We start from the raw sequence: 19,947 nt of genomic DNA on the forward strand, positions 1-19,947 counted from the left end.
TTTAACATTGATCATACAAATATAATTTCTCTACAATATGGAACAGTTAATTAAATATTTATATTATGCTATGTACTGGTTTTAAAGATACTCTAAAAACTCTATTCACTACAGAGTAGTTTACATTTAACCAGAAAAAGCTTTTATCAATAATGTCAATTTTCAACAATGGAAATAAATTCGATTTACTATCTGTACAAAGTTATTGTTTTTACAACAAAACTGTTACAACCGAACAGCTTTCTGCAATAAATAATACAAATAAACTTGAAACGAAAGTGAATTTCAATTGCAACGAACCCAAAGAACCGAATATAATTTCACTATGACTTTGATGTTTTCCTTTGCTTTTCGTCTGCTGCACATACAGAAAGTTTTTCACATAAAAATGTCAACCATTCTGACAAAACAGAGGAAGACTTATGCATTTTACAATTCACAAAGTTGCTGCAATAATATCAAAAAAAAGAAAGAAGCAGAGTGAAGTGAGAATTAAATATAATGCACTGCATTGTAATGAAGTGTAGCATGGTAAAATACATATGCAAAAGTCATCAACAGAGAACTTTATTTTCAACAACAGTCATTGCTATCCAATTACAAAATATACGCAAAGTCTTCCTTGTTTATCGAATCGTAAATCTAGGATATAAAATACTCCAAATTTCTCTTATGTCTGACACTGGAGTAAAAGCTGTATTTCGATCTGCGTTCTACTGGCAGACTGACTGTATAGTGTACACTACACATATCAAACTTGCAACATAAATTTCGGTAATTATGGATATTGAACAATTTTGCGTTACTTGCAATTTAAATTATCAATGAAATTGAATCTGTTACTTCTTTTGTTTCAACGGGCAGATTGGAAAGAGTATAAAGCAGAAACGAAGGGCGTGTGACGGGATCTGCAAATGTTGGCCCTTATAATCAGTTTGAGCCTGTTATCGAATTTAAAACACAAATCTTTTATTTATTGCATCAGTTTTAAGATTCGTTTTGCAAAATCAACAGGTCGTATGAAAAATTGCTTGAGTAAACATAATAGATTCCTACTACGAACTCGACCGTATTTTATTGAATCTATTGAAATTATGTTTGGCAAACGAGTTTCAGTCGTTTGTGCGAGTAAGAGGTAATAAATAAATGTTGAATGACTTTCCCATCAACATTGAAGCAAAAAAAAAATTAGTAACTACTTTCTACGGGTCCATTAAGCTAAATTAAAATGTTTATTACACATAAGGGAAAACTAATTATTTACCTTTTTAATGGCTGTCGTTCATTTCAATTGATTTTCACTTTTATTGCAAGATTGTAAAAAGAAAATGGGAACAAATATTCAGAATGCCATTTCGGTTACATTTGATTTATTATACTACAGGAGAGTTCTCCGGATCATCGTAAAACCTTTCTGCTGTTCTATCATAAAATTAATTAAAAAATAAATTATTTATCACACGGTAATTTTACATAATTACATTTTCATCTTAAATTTTTCTTTTTTTTTACTTTTTACACTTTGTCATGGATTTTTACTTGTCTCCTAAATCTTTCTTTAGCTAATATCAATATGTACAAATACTTTGACGATTTGCAATTTTGTTATGCAATTAATGTATGTACAAAAAGTGTAAAATAATTTTTTTTTTAATTTTTTTAAATCAAAAAGTTATCCTTAAATTTCCTACAAAATATTTTCTTATACAAATTTGGCAATCAATATTTCAATAACAGGTGGGGTAATTAGATTTTAAAGTTACAGATGTGTGAGTTCGTTTTGCTTAGTTTTAGGAAATAGTCAACTAATTTTAAAGATTTTTTTTTGTTATTTCTTTCTCAATGAAAATGAACAAATTAAAGCGTAGTTTTGTATAAAAATATTTTTTGTTTTATTTCTTATCATTTATCAAACATTTATAACGTAGAATCTAAATCTATTTTCAAACTTAGTAGCTACATATCTTAGTATACATTAATTTCCATACATTTTTGTTTTACCTAATCAATATATTTAGTAACATTAAATTTACAACATCTCATCACTTACACCCACTAACTAGTTCGTTCACTTTCGATATATCTATTTCTCTGTATGAGAAATTCGGTCAAGTGAAAAATAAAAGGAACACCGAGACCAAAATATTTTTTATCCATTCCACCTGAATAGACAATTTTCATTTGTTGGATGTGGGTAATATATACATGATGTGAGTGTACATGTACTATAATGTACATGAGATTAAAATTTCTTCAATACATTTCGAAACATCCATTAAATGGTCCGTTCATTCATTATAACTACGGAAATAATGCATTGCTGTATATAAATTATTCTGTTCTTGTTGTGATATAGACGTAAAAAGAGAAAAAAAATGTTCCAAAAATGTATTACATCTCTTCAAAGTCATCAAGGAATATAAAAAAAACGAAACGAAAAACTTTTCTAATTTGCGTGATTACTGATTATACGTTGTGGTTTTTTCGGTGTATATTCGTTGTTCAACATACTTTCCTTCCCTTTAAAAGTATCGTATAATGTAAAATCATCAACCATTCCCCGTCTATCCAAATATACATATAACTCAAAGCTTACATTTTTCTTCTTCCTGTTTTCATGTTTTCTTTTCTCTTATCTACGGATTATACCCAACAAAGTTACATCTCTCGTTGATAATATCGTGGATATTATAGACTAATATCTTGGCTACAACTCTTTCAACTTTTTTTTTTGCGTTAAACTTTTGAATATTAAAAAGAAGCAAAAATTAATTAATGGAAATAGAAGACCTTCTTCAACAACTGAATTGGTGAACTCGTTGATTCGGTCAAAATAATTTCAAATCAGTTTCCATATTTCCGACCAAATTCACGCTTCAATTCTAATTTGAATTGAAAGTAATAATGCGGTTTATAATTCCAATTAACAAAGTAATTCCTTACACCCTAGTTGACATTGTAAACCAAATTGAAACGGTATTAATCAATTACAAATTTACCAACAACCAACCCATCATCATTAATAATTCAATGGAGTTAGAGTAGTGTAACGAGATTGAATTAAAAGGCTATTAATTCCCCAGCCACACGTTTAGCCTCGAATTTAATATAGTTTGTGGTTTGATGGTTGGATTATGCATGATTTAAATCAAGTAAGACTCCAGTACCGATGCTACTGTTCAATATAATAAGTGATTTCGAGCGAAGGAAAATCATCTTTTGTTGTCTGATAGCTAAATTAACAATAACCTCGACAATAACGTTTGAATAACTCCTCATAAAAGCGGTACATCTTATGTGATTGACTCCGTGAATATCTTGATACGTTTGCTTAAATTATTTGTCTCGGTCTCAGATTCACGTCCAGTTTTTCCTGGCATCGCTGCTTCTTTTCTTTAAATCTTCACTAACTTTCTTATGCCAATTACGGCAGTTCGAACACCATGCGTTTCTTTCTTTTTATATTTTGACTAATTAAAATTTCGCGACGTAAGTTTTCGATAAATTTTACTTAAAACAATAATTCGATTCGATTCATATTCATTTGATTAGAAAAGAAAGCCTAAGAAGAAACATCTTAATGCCAGCCTCCGGCTGTTTTTGGTTTTGATAAACAGATTACAGTTCTTTTTCATAAAATGCGAATCGCAAACACAATTCCGTTTACAAATCATCATTTATTACCATCCCGTACAACTCTTTCCGTCTGTTTGTCTTGTAAATTGATCCCATTTACACTCCAGATAATTTACGACTCCCAAAAACAATCATCGGATCGAATATAAGTGAGCTAATTATATGGGAAAAATAAACGAAGCACGGAAGCACCAAGGCATACTCTTTTTCGGCTAGTATTTAATGAGAAAAGCATGACTGGCAATTAAAATCAATATTCCTAGCAGCCAGAATTAGAATGCGAATTTGATTTGAAAATTACCCTTCTCATAGGCTGCGAAAATATTTTTCTTTTGGCTGTTGTTCTCTTCTTTTTTTATCTCGAAGCTTTTTAATTAATTTCATTTTATTTTATTTTTTGCTGGTTCTTCTGCAAAGTTGTTATGTCGTTTTTATCTCGTTATATATAATAGGACATTCATAAATGATTCATTGCTATATTGTGAATGAACACACATAATTTTATGGGAACTGTGTTATTTTAACCCGTGCTTTTGTGACTCTTGAGATAATCATAATAAACTTTTGGAAAAACGAAATTAACCGAAAAAGAAAGAAAAGAAAAGTTTTTCAACAGCTGCGATTATCTTGTGGATGTGGATGGGTTTGTTTTATCTATAAACCCAAACAAACTTAAATATTTAAATAGAACAACCAACCGACATGTTTTCCAGCAGTTTTCCAGACAAGACATGTTGATCATGGGTTCCGTTTAACCCACATATTAAATCAATAGAAATCTCAATGTGCAAAGTTTGCATTAAATACTTTTGTCTAACCTTTTCTTGAGAGTATCAGAATAGTTGATGCCATCCATATCCTTCTACATTGCTCATATATTGCGTTTATAGCATGTTTTTTTATGAACAGAAGTAGCATCTGTTCAGTTCTAAAGTAAGTAAAAAAAAAGTTATTTTGTAGAATGTAAACAAACTTGACATCACTGGGTTATGTACACAAAAACAATGTTGAAACCATTTCAATAACTGTTCAGACAAGTGAAGCTTTTATAGCCGCACGACCTTATACACATAAAATCGGGTGCCGTATTCAATGCGAATGAGAATTGTGGAAGTCATAAAAAAAAGTCTATGAGAGCACACACCGCATATAATGGTAAAACGAAATGGGTTATTTGCTAAATTTTGCAAAGTCATTAATTTTTTGGGTATTTAGTTGAGCGTGGTACAGAAAAGCTGTATGTGCTATGAACAATAGGTGCAGACGTTTACAATTTCAGAATGACTGTGAAAACGTTTGTCAACCGATTCAAATTTGTTTTTATGTTTCGGTGAATCTACTGACTACGAAAATTTGTTCCATACGTACTCTGCGTACTAGATGATGACAATTGATTCATAGAATGGACTTGATCTTTCTCCAAAATTCTACGCAATTGTAGCTCTCTCACTGAGATTCTCTCCTCTCAAAATAGACGACATTAGAAAGGTTGATGATATCTAAATATTATTCTACGAAATCAGGTGGAAAAGTTTTTAGAGTGAAGTCTTTTCTGTTACAAAACCTTTCACATTTATTTCCTAAAGCACAACGATGAGCATACTCCTTTGGAAAATGCTGAAATTGATTTATGTGCTTTTCCCGCAATAATAGTTTCTTCTACTCGATGTATTTTCCAAAGGTATATCATTCTAAAACACATCGACTGGCTACTGGATGCTTGTTCATCATCGGAAGGTAATTTCTAAGATAAATGATGTACACAAGAACTACGGTTGTATTATTTCCAAAACGAGATTGTGTTACGTGAATGAAGACTGCAATGAAGCATATTCCTTATTGCAATTGAGACATGAACTTACAGGACCAATTCATGTTTGCTATTCAGCTTAGATTTCTTACGTAAAACAATTAAGCTATCTCATTGGAAATCCATCCAAGCAAAATAGTGGTTCCCTTGACAGTAAGTCAGGGTCTTATGCCGGAAAATACCCTAAAACGTTTGTATGAAAGGTTGTATGATATGTTATGAACAACGAAATTGTTTGTCCCAATATTTTGCTTGTAAACAACGATAACTTGAGTAATTATCAACCAATTACTAATTTTATTTTTTTAATCGACGCAGAATTGAATTCCTGAGGTTAAGTTCGAAGATGGGCTATGTGAGATTAAGGATCTGGAAGTTGTTTATTTTCCACTGTTGGAAATTCAATCAATCGAAAAAGATTACTTTGATAAAATTTGATTTTTTTCGGTTAGTTATGGTGTTGAGGAATTTCGCGCCGTGTCATTTACAATAAACCACAAAGTGACATTTTTCTTCTACAAAATGTATCACTGCAATGTCATTTTGGCAATTATTGTGAATGACGTGTCGCCAAATTCCTAGCAGCCATCACGCATGATAGTTTTCTATAACGGTGATAGTCAGCTATCACGGGCAAAAGTAGCAGATTTCACGCCATGACATAAAATAATTATAAAACTTTATGAAAGACCATTTTCTGAATCGAAAGAGTCCTGATCGTTCCACATTTGCATCTTTTACTTTTGATTAGCGTTATCAATAAGACTATGAAACTGAATAACAGACAACTTTCACGATTGGGCAGAGCGGAGCGAGGGCCGTAATTCACACGAGTCCTATTTTCGATTTATTGTTGATTAAAAATCTGGGCGCAAATTTACAAGAAAATAGAGAACAGAAAAAGTACTTTTCCAAAGAATTTGTACTCAAGCGAAGGTTTTATTATCAGTTATCATTGTTGGTGATGTTTCGGAAGTTTAACAACGGAAAATAAAATGAGATTTATTTAAAAAAAATTGAAAAGGGACCTGACCCGCCCAACAGGTGGGGCCTAGTTAGTGTAAATGCAAAATAACATTCTACTCAACATGAATAATACAATGCGCAATTGTGGTATATGAAACGTATTAGTGTTGGTTCAGTTGAGTCAGTTTAACTATCGATAAGTTTTTGAATTTCAAATAAAAACAACTTGAAAACATTTTCCTCAGTGCAAATAACTGATAAAAAGTTGGTAAATAAGAAAATGAAGATAAATCCTATAACAATATCAACGGTTTTTCTTATATGATTGTCTGATAATAGTTATTTATTTACCGAGGAGAGAAAAGAGTAAATTCCAATAAGAGCGAAGTCTGCAGCCACAGCGAAACGAGAGCCGCAATTTTGCTCGAGTTGGAATATTCTACTTCTCACTGAGGTGAATGAAACCGAACAGTTTTTCTCCTCAAAACGAAGCCATACATTTGTCATACTATTTTTGAAAACATAAACAAGGAGACACCTTACATCGAAAAAATTCTATTTTCTACCCACTGGAGAACCTTCTGCACTTTTCTCAATAGGTCATTCGACCAATCGTAAACAAAACGCCATTTTCTCATAGCCTAATTGAGGTGAGAAAATAAGGCTAGTCACACCGCACGCACAAAACAGTTTTCTCATATCGCAGGAGAGAAAATTATCATTTTCTAACATCAGCTAAAACTTTAGTAGTCTTTGTTGTGAAAATCGTTGTGTTGACAAAAAAAGAAATTTCATTTTCTCGGATGTCTTATGACCCATGTTACGCTCTGGCCACAAACAATACCACGAAATGAAATTTTCAACTTTTTTTTCCCATCGGTGAACAAATAACTATTTTCTTCCCTTATCATGGAAAAATAGAAAAGTATTTGACATTTCATTTGTAGAAGACAGTGCATGGAATATCTGAACTGTTTTGGGACTTCTATGCTGATTGACCCCTAATTATGTTTCAAGACTTTCTGAAATAATCACATCAGATCCCAAATAATCACAGGAGTAACTTACAACTCAATTTAATCAAAAGGTCTAAAATAATTTTCGATCAACCAAATGAACGAATTCCGAAACCGTTACATCAACTGAATGGTCAAATGCATCCGAAACACTTAGAAATTATTAATTTCAGTTTCGAGAACTGCACTACTTATAGTGCCTAGTATATCCATGACTACCAGCACATAAGACAGATTGTATGTACAGCACACATGTACACATAAAATAGTTCTATTAAATTATATGTTTTGCATTAATGGCATAACCATATGAACAACGGATGATGATATTCAAACGTTTTAATTAACTTGCCTTCAATTAAGATATTGCATGCAAATAAGAAGGAGAAAATTGAAATATAAGCTTTGACAAAACGTTGTTTTCGTTTAACATCAATTTATTTACAGCAATGTCAGAGAATGTATAGTTACATTTTGGAAATAGATCTATATTTAAGGGGTCGTTCATAAATTACGTAACGTAAATACCACCTTCCTCTGTTACACTAGTAAAACGCAAGCTCGATTCATTAATTTCATGTAACAATCAGAAACAACAATTTACTTTGCTTGAAGTCCATTTGAAGTACTCACTTCTGGAATTTGATGGATAACGAATTTAAAAACTCAAAGTTTTCCAATTGCCTCTATTTTCCAGCAATCCAGCATTTCGTACTATTAACAGCAGCGAAAAACAAAACTTTTTCAGTCCACTCAGATTATCCTAAACCGCCATGTTATTACATGCCTTCGACTATTAATGCTTAGTTTCCTCTTACCAAAAAAAGTATTCCGTGTGAGAGATAAAATTGAAATTCAATTTTCCCTTTGTTTATTTGACAGCTCGCTCTCTCACGGCTCTCTCACGGAGTACTTTTTGTTGAGTGGAGTGGACACTTGAACATTTGAAATAAAAAGTGGAATGTAGAACCGAGGTCAAAAGTAAATGCTTCAAAATTTTACGATAGAAAATGTTCAATTTCATACAATAATTAAAAGATTTGTATTTGCAGAATAAGCACCAGCTGAATATCACCGCAGCTGATCAAGTAACACAAACTTCTTGTATGATAAACAATCAAAACACATTCTTAATGTGATAATGTGTTTGCTTCAATCATACGTGTCATGGGCGCGCATAGATGACGTTAACGCAGAAATGCACTGTATGTCGGTTGTCTTTGAATTGTTTACATAATAGAAAATGTTTTTCTTTGTACACCAGCTGGTGCTTATTCTACACATACAAATATTTCAATAATTGTAGAAAATCCGCAATAGTTGAGTTATTTATGCCACTAAGTGGAAAATGCTTTTTTAGGCACTAGATGTGTAGATACAGATAGTCACTCTGAGACCGTAGGCCCAGTGTGATAATACACATCCTTAGAGGATTGACTTTTTGAAAATCCTCTGTCAACAAAATTTGCAAATATCTGTCCCTCGCCTAGAAATGTAATCAAAAGTTATTCAATTTACGCGTATTTAATCTATTGAAATTTGAATATTTTGTATTTATCATTGCGTGATGTAACGCACCTGTCGATCTACTCCCCTTCCCCCCAACTGAAACTCTTTGTCACAAGAACGAAACCTTGCGCTCCTCATTGTTTGCGTAATTAATGAACGGGTCGTTCAAACATCAAACGAAAATTAACCACAATATTCCCAGATTTCTCTTTAATTAGAAATGTGTATTTTGTGATTTTGTGCATGTTTCATTTGCCTTCAGTACACTACATGAAATGTACAGAATCACCATATTGTATGCCAACGTTCATGTTTAAAAAGCGCATCTAAAACATTGTGCATCCAGCTCCTTTCCATAAAAAACATTCAGATAAAAAATAATAATTCGGTTAGGGACGGCCCGACACTACGAGCGAAAAATATAATAGAAGTTGAAGTCTACTGTTTGCATTATTATCGCAGAACTGCAGTGTATATAATCAATTACCCTAATATAATATTCAATTTGACATCCCACTCCGGGGTATTTTCCTCATTAATATTGTTAAAACGAACCGCTGTTTTTGTTGGAACAAAATAATAAAATGCAATTCTGCGATCAATGCAAAACCGTTTCGAATATCAAATCGTTTGCAAATTACAAAATAATACAGCAGAGGGAGAAAATTATTGTTTTTAATAGTCTTCAGTTTGTCCCATTTCATTCGTCAGACCGACAAACGTTGGAAGAGCAGATGCATTACATTTTCGCTTTGCCTTCGGCTACACTCCATTCATATCATAATAATATGTAAATATGGAAGGAATTTCGTGCTTTATTTCGTGTGCTAGCGGGAGGCAAACATGATTACCAGCTAACCGAGCGGGAATTGTTGTGTACCACATACTCCTGCTAGCATATGAAATTCTTTACGATTTTTGTGGCAAAATTCACGGGATATTTTCCTCTTTAGTAATGAATTGAAGACACTTTTAGCCTATACAAGCAATACACATTTCCTTGAACTACAACGAGTACTAATCATCATTTATCTAGGATATCGTACATGACATTAAAACTAAAATTGAAACAAACCGCATGTGTAACTATCTAATATCACCAGTACATTTTATGTAACAAAATAATAAAGCTAAATGTAGTTTATGTGTGTTACACCGATCCGGTCAGATTCATCAAAATACAAAACTCAAACAGCAATAGCCATTCGTTTGCCTGACTTTACGCTATCCGACCGTTCAATAGTTGGATCGTGCTATAAGCGCAATTCAATTGTATTATCGACAGCCTCTGCTGCAGTTGAATTGGTTGTTGTATTTGCATTGCTAACTTGTCCATTAAAATTGTTTATTGTTGGCGATGTCGATGCCGTTGTTGCATTGTTATGGAATTTGTTGTTGTTATCGACAAAATTTGTCGACAATGGATTCGATTTATTGTTTGGTACTGCATTGCTATTTTGATGATTATCGACGAACGGTATGTTGTGGCAGTTGGTTAAACTTTTATTGTAGTTTGTTAATAAATTTGTTAAAGTGACGGTCTGTGTGGCAATCTCTACGAAGCGTACAGAACCATTTTCGTCTGAAACGATGAGTTAATATTCAGGCGGTTTTTAATCTTCATAATGACTTTCGCATTTATTTATTTTCGGGGTTGCACATCCTTTGCGTCATTCATTCATTTTACACATGTGAATATTCATTCGTTAATGAATGTTCCCATGTGAATGAATGAATGAATGATGCATTTGTGAAGAATATTTAAGCTGATTAACTGTAGAATAATCAATTTGCTCTTTTCATAACATTTTGTAAAGGAACACAAAACAGAAAACTTTCATGTTTTGGAAACTTGTTCGCTTTATATTGCATTTGGTTTAATTTGTTAACTTTTAATTTCGATACAGAACTTATTTTCAGTTTACTTCATGTGAACGTATTTGTGCTCGTATGTAATTTTCTTTAAAATTTTCCTGGCAAAATTTTCTTAATTAATTAAGATATTCAAAATGTGAATGGAATCATACTTAGATCACATAAAACGTGGAGAATGGGTTCATTACGAAGTTTTGTTTTATCTTTTCTTAATCCGCACAACATTGTAGCTTCTGTGGAAAGCCTTTCAATCATTCAATGTACTTATCTCAATTCTCAATTCTTTGAATGAAATATTGGAAACATTCGGTCGAAAATAAGTGCAATGTTGTGCAAGAACGGGAAAGCAATAAAAAATAAATCTTCTTATCAATCGCATTGAAAATTGAAACCGACTCGCACGAATACATTCGCTTCGCATCCGGTTCAGAAATTGTTCCACAAGCCATTTTTATTCAATAAAAAATCTACTTTTCAATTTCCAATTCGAAATGTACTTTCTGCGGCAGATAATAGGGTAAACTAACCTGCGAGCCCCGATGCTCATCTAAGCATCCTTTTGTCTTTTGTTCAACCGAGCCCCTTTTCTTCTCGTCTTTAGTTCGGATGAACAGAAGAAAAGACAAAGAAGAGCTCGCATTTAAACCGGGCCTGCTACTAAACTTTGCACCCTAATACCATTTGAGCTGCAGATAGTGTAAACGATAGAAAAAAAAACATTTTCTCTGGTGTTGTTTTATTGCAAATCTCTCGAAGTATCCTTTTATACTGCACATGGGTACACATTCGCGCAACGAAAAAAAATGTGTTCTCATAATTTTAACAGTTGTATCACGTCCGAATTATTTCGAATTTAAAAGCAATTTCAAATGAATCAATAACTTATTTTGAACCGACAATTTGTACTGTTTTTTGTGTTCATTATTTTCAATCGTTCCATACTTCGTGGATTTAACAATCAACGGCTGTGAACAAAATGAATCAATTACCTTTTTTCGATGGTGAATCACAACTCGAAATTGCTGGTGGGGTTACATGCTTTTCAATTTTTTCATTTTGATTGCATGTAGCTGCTGTAACCATAATTGCTGCCATCATAGATGACGGTCCGGTTCCAGTTGTTTTATTAATGGCACTATACCGGACAGGCATCATACTTTGTCGCACATTCCTTTCGGGTCGTATCAAAATTATGTACAGCTGTGGGGAGGATTTTTTTTTTAATTAGATTAAATGTAGAATAGATAGCTTCTGGTCACAGTGTATGCAGAGCAAACATTAAGTAATTTTCGGTGTACTGTTTATTTTGTGCATTTTGAACGACATTTTAAATTTTAAGCGAAACGAATGCAAAGATCAAACATCACGGAAATATTGCAGGATTTAAAACTGAGTTTTTTTCTTTATTAGTTTTCATTAGTAGATGTATACTAGTCACGATAAAATCGATAGCTTCCAAATGTGTTTTTGTTGATGCTGTACAGTGTAAAACCTTTATCAATAATTAAAATGAATGTTTGTGCATTCAAAACGACTATACATTAAATGTGTATAGTTTTGCTGATGGATAAAAAACGATTTTTCGCTAATTCACTGATTTTTTATTCAAATTCTGAAACGCTTGCATTAACACCGGTGTTTCATATTTAAGTTCAATTAACGTTCAACAGAGAAGGAATTTTCTGAAAGTATATGCAAACCCTGCAAACCTAACACAAAGTTTGTACAATACTCAAGGGGCACCTTGTGTAAATTTACCGATGAACCCTTTAGAGAAATATGCAAAATTAAATAAAATGAAGAGAAATTTTTTACTGCTGGGGCTGTATTGATTAAACTATGAGATAACCGAGTTTTTAAGAAAAGAAAAATCAACGAAAATATAGTTCCAAAGTATTATAATCACTAGCTAGGCTGCCGTAATTTGCGTAAGAGTAGGGTAGATCGATCTGGAATATGGTTATTTCCATCCAAAAAGCACATAGCGTTCATGACCATCAGAGGCCATTTTCTCGAAGTATTTATTTTATTTATTTTAATGGTTTTTTAAAACGTTTATACAGTGGAAATATTTTCCGGTGGGTACAATGACATTAGTCACAAAATGTCGAGACAGGTCCAAAGTTTGTGAAGTAGAAATTTTGTTCCCAACGAGAAATTTCCCAACTTTGAAGTAAAATATTGGAGAGACTAAACTATCTCGGACAGAAGATGCAACATGACCTAGGAATAATTAATCGTATTTAACTCACAATATGGGGGATTGAAGTTTTGACCAATTCGACGCAGAACGTTATTCTAAGCAAAAAATTGTTCTACAGATTTTTTAATAAAATTAATTTTGTTTACACAGTACGACCTTAAATCGACCCAATTTTGTCAGCCGCATAAAACAGGGCCTACTTTTTGGAAACTAATTTCTTGAATTTCTCGAAATTTCTCGAATTTCTTGAATTTTCTCGAATTCGAGAAATTCGAGAAACTTCAAGAAACTTGAGAAATTAGTTTCTTGAAATTTCTTGAATTTCTCGAAGTTTCTCGAATTTCTTGAATTTTCTGGAATTTCTTGAAATTTCTTGAATTCGAGAAATTCAAGAAACTTTGAGAAATTCAAGAAATATTTCTCGAAATTTCTTGAATTTCTCAAAGTTTCTTGAATTTCTCAAAGTTTCTTGAATTTCTCGATTTCTAAAAGTTTCTAAAAAGTAGGCCCTGGCATAAAATGTGACGGAGGCCGTTTCCAGTATCGATGAAAATAAGTATCTGTAAGGTGTTCTGCAGCAAGAACTACATGGGCATCGACAATTCTGATCAAAAGAATTGCTAAAAACTGTGTAAAATCAAAAATATAGGGCCGCCATTTTGTAATTTTCTAACGGTCGGCTGTATACGTTTCGAAGTTTAGACGAAGTTATAAAAAGATCAGTGCATTTTGGAGACATACCATTGCACATTTTTTTTGTTTAGAATAATGTTTTACGTCGATTAAAAATAACTTGTCTAAACTTCAGTCTCCCATGTCACGAGGGATTCACATCACAATACAAGAGTTATTGAAAATTTAATGGAAAATGTCAAGAAAATTTGCATTTTATTGTTAGTGACATAATTTCAAATACTTCACAAATTTCATCCTTTCGTACCTGATCGAGACCAAAGTTTGCACCAAAGTTAAGCAAAATATTCTGAAATCGAGATTGACCTACAATAGCCAATTGCTTTCATATTATATGAGGAATGTTCATTGAGGATTGTCCTAATTTACTACAAATTATGTCAAAACATAAACATGAAAATTTTCGGTTTCAGAAGGAATTGGAATTTTACAGCACTTACAACGAAAAATCACCCTATAAAGTGCAATGGCATGTGAGGTATCGTTGAAAGGCTGACTTAAATTTTTTATGGAAAAAATCTATTTCAGAAACAAAAACTTTCATGTAATGCGAAAATTACTTTTCAAAGTTTATAAAGATTTTCGGATTTATATTGTCAAACAAAAAATTCAAATTTTCTTGACATTTTCCACCCAATTGTTGTTGTGAATTCCTTATGAAATTGTGAGATAAATAACGATTAATTTGACCTAGGTCATGATGCATCTTCTAGTCCAAGATTTCACTTCAAAGTTGAGCAACTTTCAGTCGGGTACAAAATTTCTGATTGAGGACTTGTATCTGTAATTTACATATCTTGTTGGACAAACGAAGTACTAGACTTTAATTATTTTTTTGTCGTGCACGTGCACGCGATTCGTTAGAGTGTATGAAAAATGTAATCCATAACAACTCCCAAATCAGAAAGCAAGTCGATATTGAATTTTCCGTGAGTGTAAATTATTCTTCAACGAATCTAAAACATAACTTTCCACCGCACCCTCTGGGTTCTGTTTTTCAAAAACACAACCCAAGAGCGAACATACACTTCATACAGTTCCAAAAAATAATCTAACTTTACCTTTGGCGAAAACAGGCAGGCTAAAGTAACGCTCGCTGACAAACTAATGGTGACTGACATTGATGTTATTCTCAATGGAACATGATTTGCAGTGCCAAAGTACAGCGGAACAAATGCCAACCAAATCACACACGTTGTGTACATTGTAAAGCCTAATCGATTATTAATCAAATTAAAGTATGAGTTTCAATATATTCAATGGAGTATGACGACTATAATGTAGACGATATATATATGACCTATATAATATAACACAAAAATAACGAACCTATGTGCTTCGATTCATTGAATGCTTCGGGTATTTTGCGAGTTAGTACTGCATAAACGGTGCATACAACAATTAGTAAAATCGGATAGAAAAATGCTATCATGTAGGACGCATCGATGTATGAATCACAGATTAGAAGATTATCTTCTCTGGTTGGATAGTAATGTTTAGCATAAGCGGGTGATATAATCATCCAAATGCCATTGATAACCAGCTGCATGGAAACAAAATTCATTGATGTTGTAGTTATTGTAACGTTGACGGCTGATTAAAAAAAATTATTGTGTTTACTTGAACCGATGTAAGTCCACTGCAAATAACCAATTGCGATCTCGGGCTGATAAATGATGGCCGTTTTGCTGATTGTTTTCCATGTTTAAAAATTCGCGAAATACGATTTGTTTTGGTGAGCAATGCTGCATAGACTACAGTAAAACAAAATCCGGCTCCAAATCTGCAATGATAAACGCGATTTTTTTTTGCTAAGCCTTTCTGTTATTTGCACTTCATTTTCTCATTATAAATCACGTTTCAGCTTGCTGTTCAATTGATTTTTGCGAACATAACACTGATGAAGTACATCATTAATCTCTCTACATAAATTGAATCAATTCCATAAAAAATAGAGAGACACTGCTACATATGCAACGTATACAAATCTGATGTGTTAAAAAAGGTTTTTTTATGATTAAAAGAAACGGAGGCGTTTAATATGTAACGAATGATTGTATGAAGGGGAGCTCCACGATGAAAATATAAATATAAAGTTCGCTTGGAAAAATAAATAATAATAATTTGTAACTAAGTCACTGAGTAACACGCTCAGTAAGTGCACAACATTCATCAATGTGTCACTCTAGTTTTTATGTAGTTTCATCGTAAACATAAAAAGGTACGGAATTCACGAAGCGCAAAGAAAAGTTGTTGAATAATAATTTTGAACCGCTAAAATAATCAGTTGGCAAGTTCTCACAACAAACTTGTGCCTTGGTTCTAACTTTTCAACATTTCTATAGTTTAGTTCAGACGACTCACTTAAGAAAGAAAGTTTCTGAGTAAGGCAAAAATTGCAACAAATTTTGAAGCTTTCAAAAAACAGCTCCAACATTACTTCGAACCGAACGTATATAAAAGTTATGGCAAAAATAAAAAATTTACGTGGAATTTACGATAGAGACTGATAGAGGACATCCATAAAAAACGTTCACCGAGGTTTTTAAATTAAAACCAAACTTTGGTTTCGTCATTTAAATTTTAACTACCAATCATAATGGTTACTTATGACATCGAGCTTAAAGTACTTTATTAAGCTCTAAAAGTGTAATTATGACAAATCATGAGCCTAATAAAGTACTTTGCGCTAAAATGCGAACGCAAATTTTGCACATTATGATGGTCAGTTGCATAAAATCAATGAACGCAATGCTGTAACGACTTTGAGGACTTCATTCATTGATGATCCCATAACGTTGGTGGACACATTTATGTATATAGTTAGCAATCAACTTTATTGATACGAGAGACTTTTGAAGACTATATACTATATAAGTGAAGCAACAATGTCCGGATCATCACTCAAACATTTCATTTCATCAATATTTCAATAGTAAATTTTCCAGTGCTACATTAACACACTTAACTAATATCATTTCTGTTAGTGGATTTTTATCCGTAATTTAAACATAGAATTATACCATCAAGTCAAAATTTTATGCAAACAAAAAAGGGGACATGTTAAAACACATCACCACAGTAATTTCATTAAATTTTTCAGTTCCAGCCATGAAGCATAAACTACCCGAAAATACAATTTTGAATCCGGCAATTCCATTTTGAATGGAAAATGAACCTTCGCATATGAAACACGGTTCACATAACATAACTTATGAAACATGCAGGACAAAATTTTCATCATTTTTCCCCGACATTAAAGCCACAAACAAAGGAAAGCGAATTGTCTGTGAATGACTTTTTTGGTTCAATTTCAAATATTGAAATTTATTCCTCGGTGTTCGAAAAATGATGAATCGTAATCTCGTGTTTTCACTGTCGCTCGGTACAATGGTACGTCTATTGGGTTCAGTGCACCTGAAGCTTTTTGTTTTTTTGTAAATACAAAAATATATTCATGTGATTTCGATTTAATTTTGACGGTATCCGTGTGGGTTTCACAATGGCTGTATGATGATGTTATTTCAACGAAATTGTGTTTATTGTGGGAAGCATTCAATTATTTTGGCATGTCTAGACTCCGGTAATAACCTTACTTAAAACAACTTCTTCGGATCTGTGTACGACTTGACCCACAAAGTGTATGAGCTTCTTTGACTAAACAAATCATGTTTTCATTCATTTTCTCAAAATAAAATCAAGCAAAGACGAACACAGAACATCAAGAAAGCACCAAACACCAAAGTCACGGTTGCAATTATATTTTCAATAAAATTTTCAACACGGAAACATTCCGGGATTAAATGAATTGTTGTGGAAACAATAGCAGATACTTTGAAAACAGTCACACACCGACCGTATCGTTGCAGTATCTCAAAATTAAATAAATAAATGAAAATAACACTCAACTGCATGGGTGCTCGGTGCGCTTTTACTGTTCCAAATGAATCGGAATTTGTTATAAGAGCAAATTTTCACCTAACGTGCCAAACAGGAAGGCATTTTTGCACGTTTAGTGGTAAATTGGTATTTTTAAGTATGTCACAGGATATGTAGATAGGAAAATGTTGCATTCGATTTTATAATGCAGTCGAAAGTTGTTCCCAGATCTAATGAGCATAAGTTTAGCAATAAAGCGGTCATAAAAGGCGCACTAACTGTATGATAATCTGAATAATGTAATCCCACTGGGGAATTTCAGCGATTTGCAAATTAATTAAATGTGCAGATGTTTTTTCAAGCGACACTTTAACCTACATTGTCGTACAAACCGTAAACGGTATACTATCGGTGTTTTCACAATGAACATAATAAAACATTGAGAGTTATTCTGTTATGTTTATGAATTTAAGGCTGAATTGATTATAATATTAACATAACTTCAACTCAACCAACATTGTCACACACCACTACATCACCGAGAGATTTCGGTTCTGCTGTGGCTGTAGCTACATGGCCTTGAACTTTTTAACTATACCGCAAACTAGTCCCTTTCATTAATTAATTCAGTATATCTGAGGGAGTTGCGAGAAAGTGGAAAATATTCCAATTTGTGAATCCTTTTACAGATGGTAAGCGTATCACCAATATTCAATTTGTCACTTCTTTCGATTGAAATATGTTCAATAAATGTGATACTAGATCTTCACTTTGTTAGTATAAGAGCATAAACCTAACTATATGACTTGAAATCACATCAGCCACAGCTGTTGATAAAGTAAGTCAAACATATTTTGATATTACTTAAAATGATTTTACGTTTACTTTATAGCTGAATCGTAAAACTGTTCAAAAACAGCCTCGGGCTCCTGTAAAATTGTACATAACTCATCTTTGGTTATCGCAAGGTGAACGAAAAATTATATGTCTAACAGGACGTTGTGTAAAATGAATTTGTTGCGATAACATCGAACATAAAAAGCTGGTTGTGATAATCGTTTTCTAGATGCTCTACCATTATAGCGCATTCCCGCAACATCTTTGGTATAATTCAGATATAATACCCACTTAAGTAATACTCTGACCACATCTGTTACAATTCTCGGAACACTTATAATTAATTCAAATTTATGGGTCTACGAAACATTTTGCAACAAAGTTAAACTCAAACATAGTTGATAACGCTAAGATGCACATCTGTTGCATCATCATCAGCCAAAATCTAATTAACAAATGAATAAAACAATGTCATACCTCTGAATGCCACACGAAAAGTCGGTTGGACGTAAAACCAGCGCAAAAGTGACAGAGTAACACATTAGAATGCCAGCCAGAAGCACGTAGCTCAATTCACGACCGGACGCTCGTACAATCGGTGTTTCATTATGACTGAAATATGGTAATGTTTCATAGCTCATGTGTTAAAACAGATGTTAGACAATATAGTATGTATACCGCAGGAAGACACCAACTACAAACAGCGTAATCAAAATTCCAGTTGAACTGAATGCCATGGCACCAATAGCCCATCCAGATTCGGGGCGTAGAAACTGTTCCGGTATATCTTCACATATTTCTTTCATGCGATCTGGAATCGTGCCCAACCGACATGTAACACATTGTGTTTCGTCGGTTTTATGGCGAATCTGTGGAAAATATGTTTTTAAAGGTTGGTTGTACGTACTATACGGTTTTTATTGTTATTGCTGAAGGTTGTTTTATTATTGTTTATGTACACGATATGTGCTCGTTATTTGATGCTTGAGATAAGTACACAAAATAATTTAATTTTTCATTCGAATTATTATTCCAACATTGTGTGTGCATTATAATTTCCACATCAAGATATGTTAGATTTCCTTTTTTGTTTTAAAATACAAGCTTAAAAACAAAATGGCATATGGGATATAATTACGGAACGACCATTTTTACTGTGCACCCACATACATACCAACAACCATTAAATCCACATATTCATTAAATAATTATAATATTTTTCTGGACACTTTTTTATTTATAATTCGTTCGTTTTATGCTAATATTTTATTTAGCATTGCATAAAACGAATGGGCAACAAGGGGAACGACAACAATATGTGTGTTGTGGATGTGATTTTTGTTTTTTGTTTGAAATCAGTGGGCAAATCAGTGTTGAATGATTTGTGACTTTGCAGATGGTTGTTAAATATTCAAGAGTTGCTTAATTGTGGTTTTGAGGATTTGGACAATTCTCAACGGCCTTTTTTTGTTACATTTTTTGTAAGAAATTTTTTTGACAAAGTCTACCCAAACTTCCAAAGT

At 32.8% G+C, this 19,947-nt stretch overlaps 1 protein-coding gene and 1 long non-coding RNA gene across 2 annotated transcripts in view; one reads left to right on the top strand and one right to left on the bottom strand.

The window, feature by feature from the left end:
• Positions 1 to 9,663: 9,663 nt before the first annotated feature.
• LOC119082281 (metabotropic glutamate receptor 2-like) overlaps positions 9,664 to 19,947 on the bottom strand; it is a 152,666-nt gene continuing 142,382 nt past the window's right edge. The window contains exons 12-18 of the mRNA XM_037191757.1: positions 19,103 to 19,293; positions 18,902 to 19,036; positions 15,329 to 15,491; positions 15,038 to 15,251; positions 14,770 to 14,921; positions 11,802 to 12,012; positions 9,664 to 10,519 (exon numbers count right to left, since the gene is read on the bottom strand). Of these exons, the coding sequence (XP_037047652.1) occupies positions 10,191 to 10,519; positions 11,802 to 12,012; positions 14,770 to 14,921; positions 15,038 to 15,251; positions 15,329 to 15,491; positions 18,902 to 19,036; positions 19,103 to 19,293 (1,395 nt within the window). The 3' untranslated portion in view covers positions 9,664 to 10,190. The remainder of the gene's footprint in view (positions 10,520 to 11,801; positions 12,013 to 14,769; positions 14,922 to 15,037; positions 15,252 to 15,328; positions 15,492 to 18,901; positions 19,037 to 19,102; positions 19,294 to 19,947) is intronic.
• Positions 13,602 to 19,947, top strand: part of LOC119082283 — an 85,699-nt gene continuing 79,353 nt past the window's right edge. The window contains exon 1 of the long non-coding RNA XR_005088608.1: positions 13,602 to 13,690. This is a non-coding gene — a long non-coding RNA (uncharacterized LOC119082283). The remainder of the gene's footprint in view (positions 13,691 to 19,947) is intronic.

This window comes from Bradysia coprophila, unplaced genomic scaffold (genome assembly GCF_014529535.1).
Source record: "Bradysia coprophila strain Holo2 unplaced genomic scaffold, BU_Bcop_v1 contig_415, whole genome shotgun sequence".
NCBI lineage: Eukaryota > Metazoa > Arthropoda > Insecta > Diptera > Sciaridae > Bradysia > Bradysia coprophila.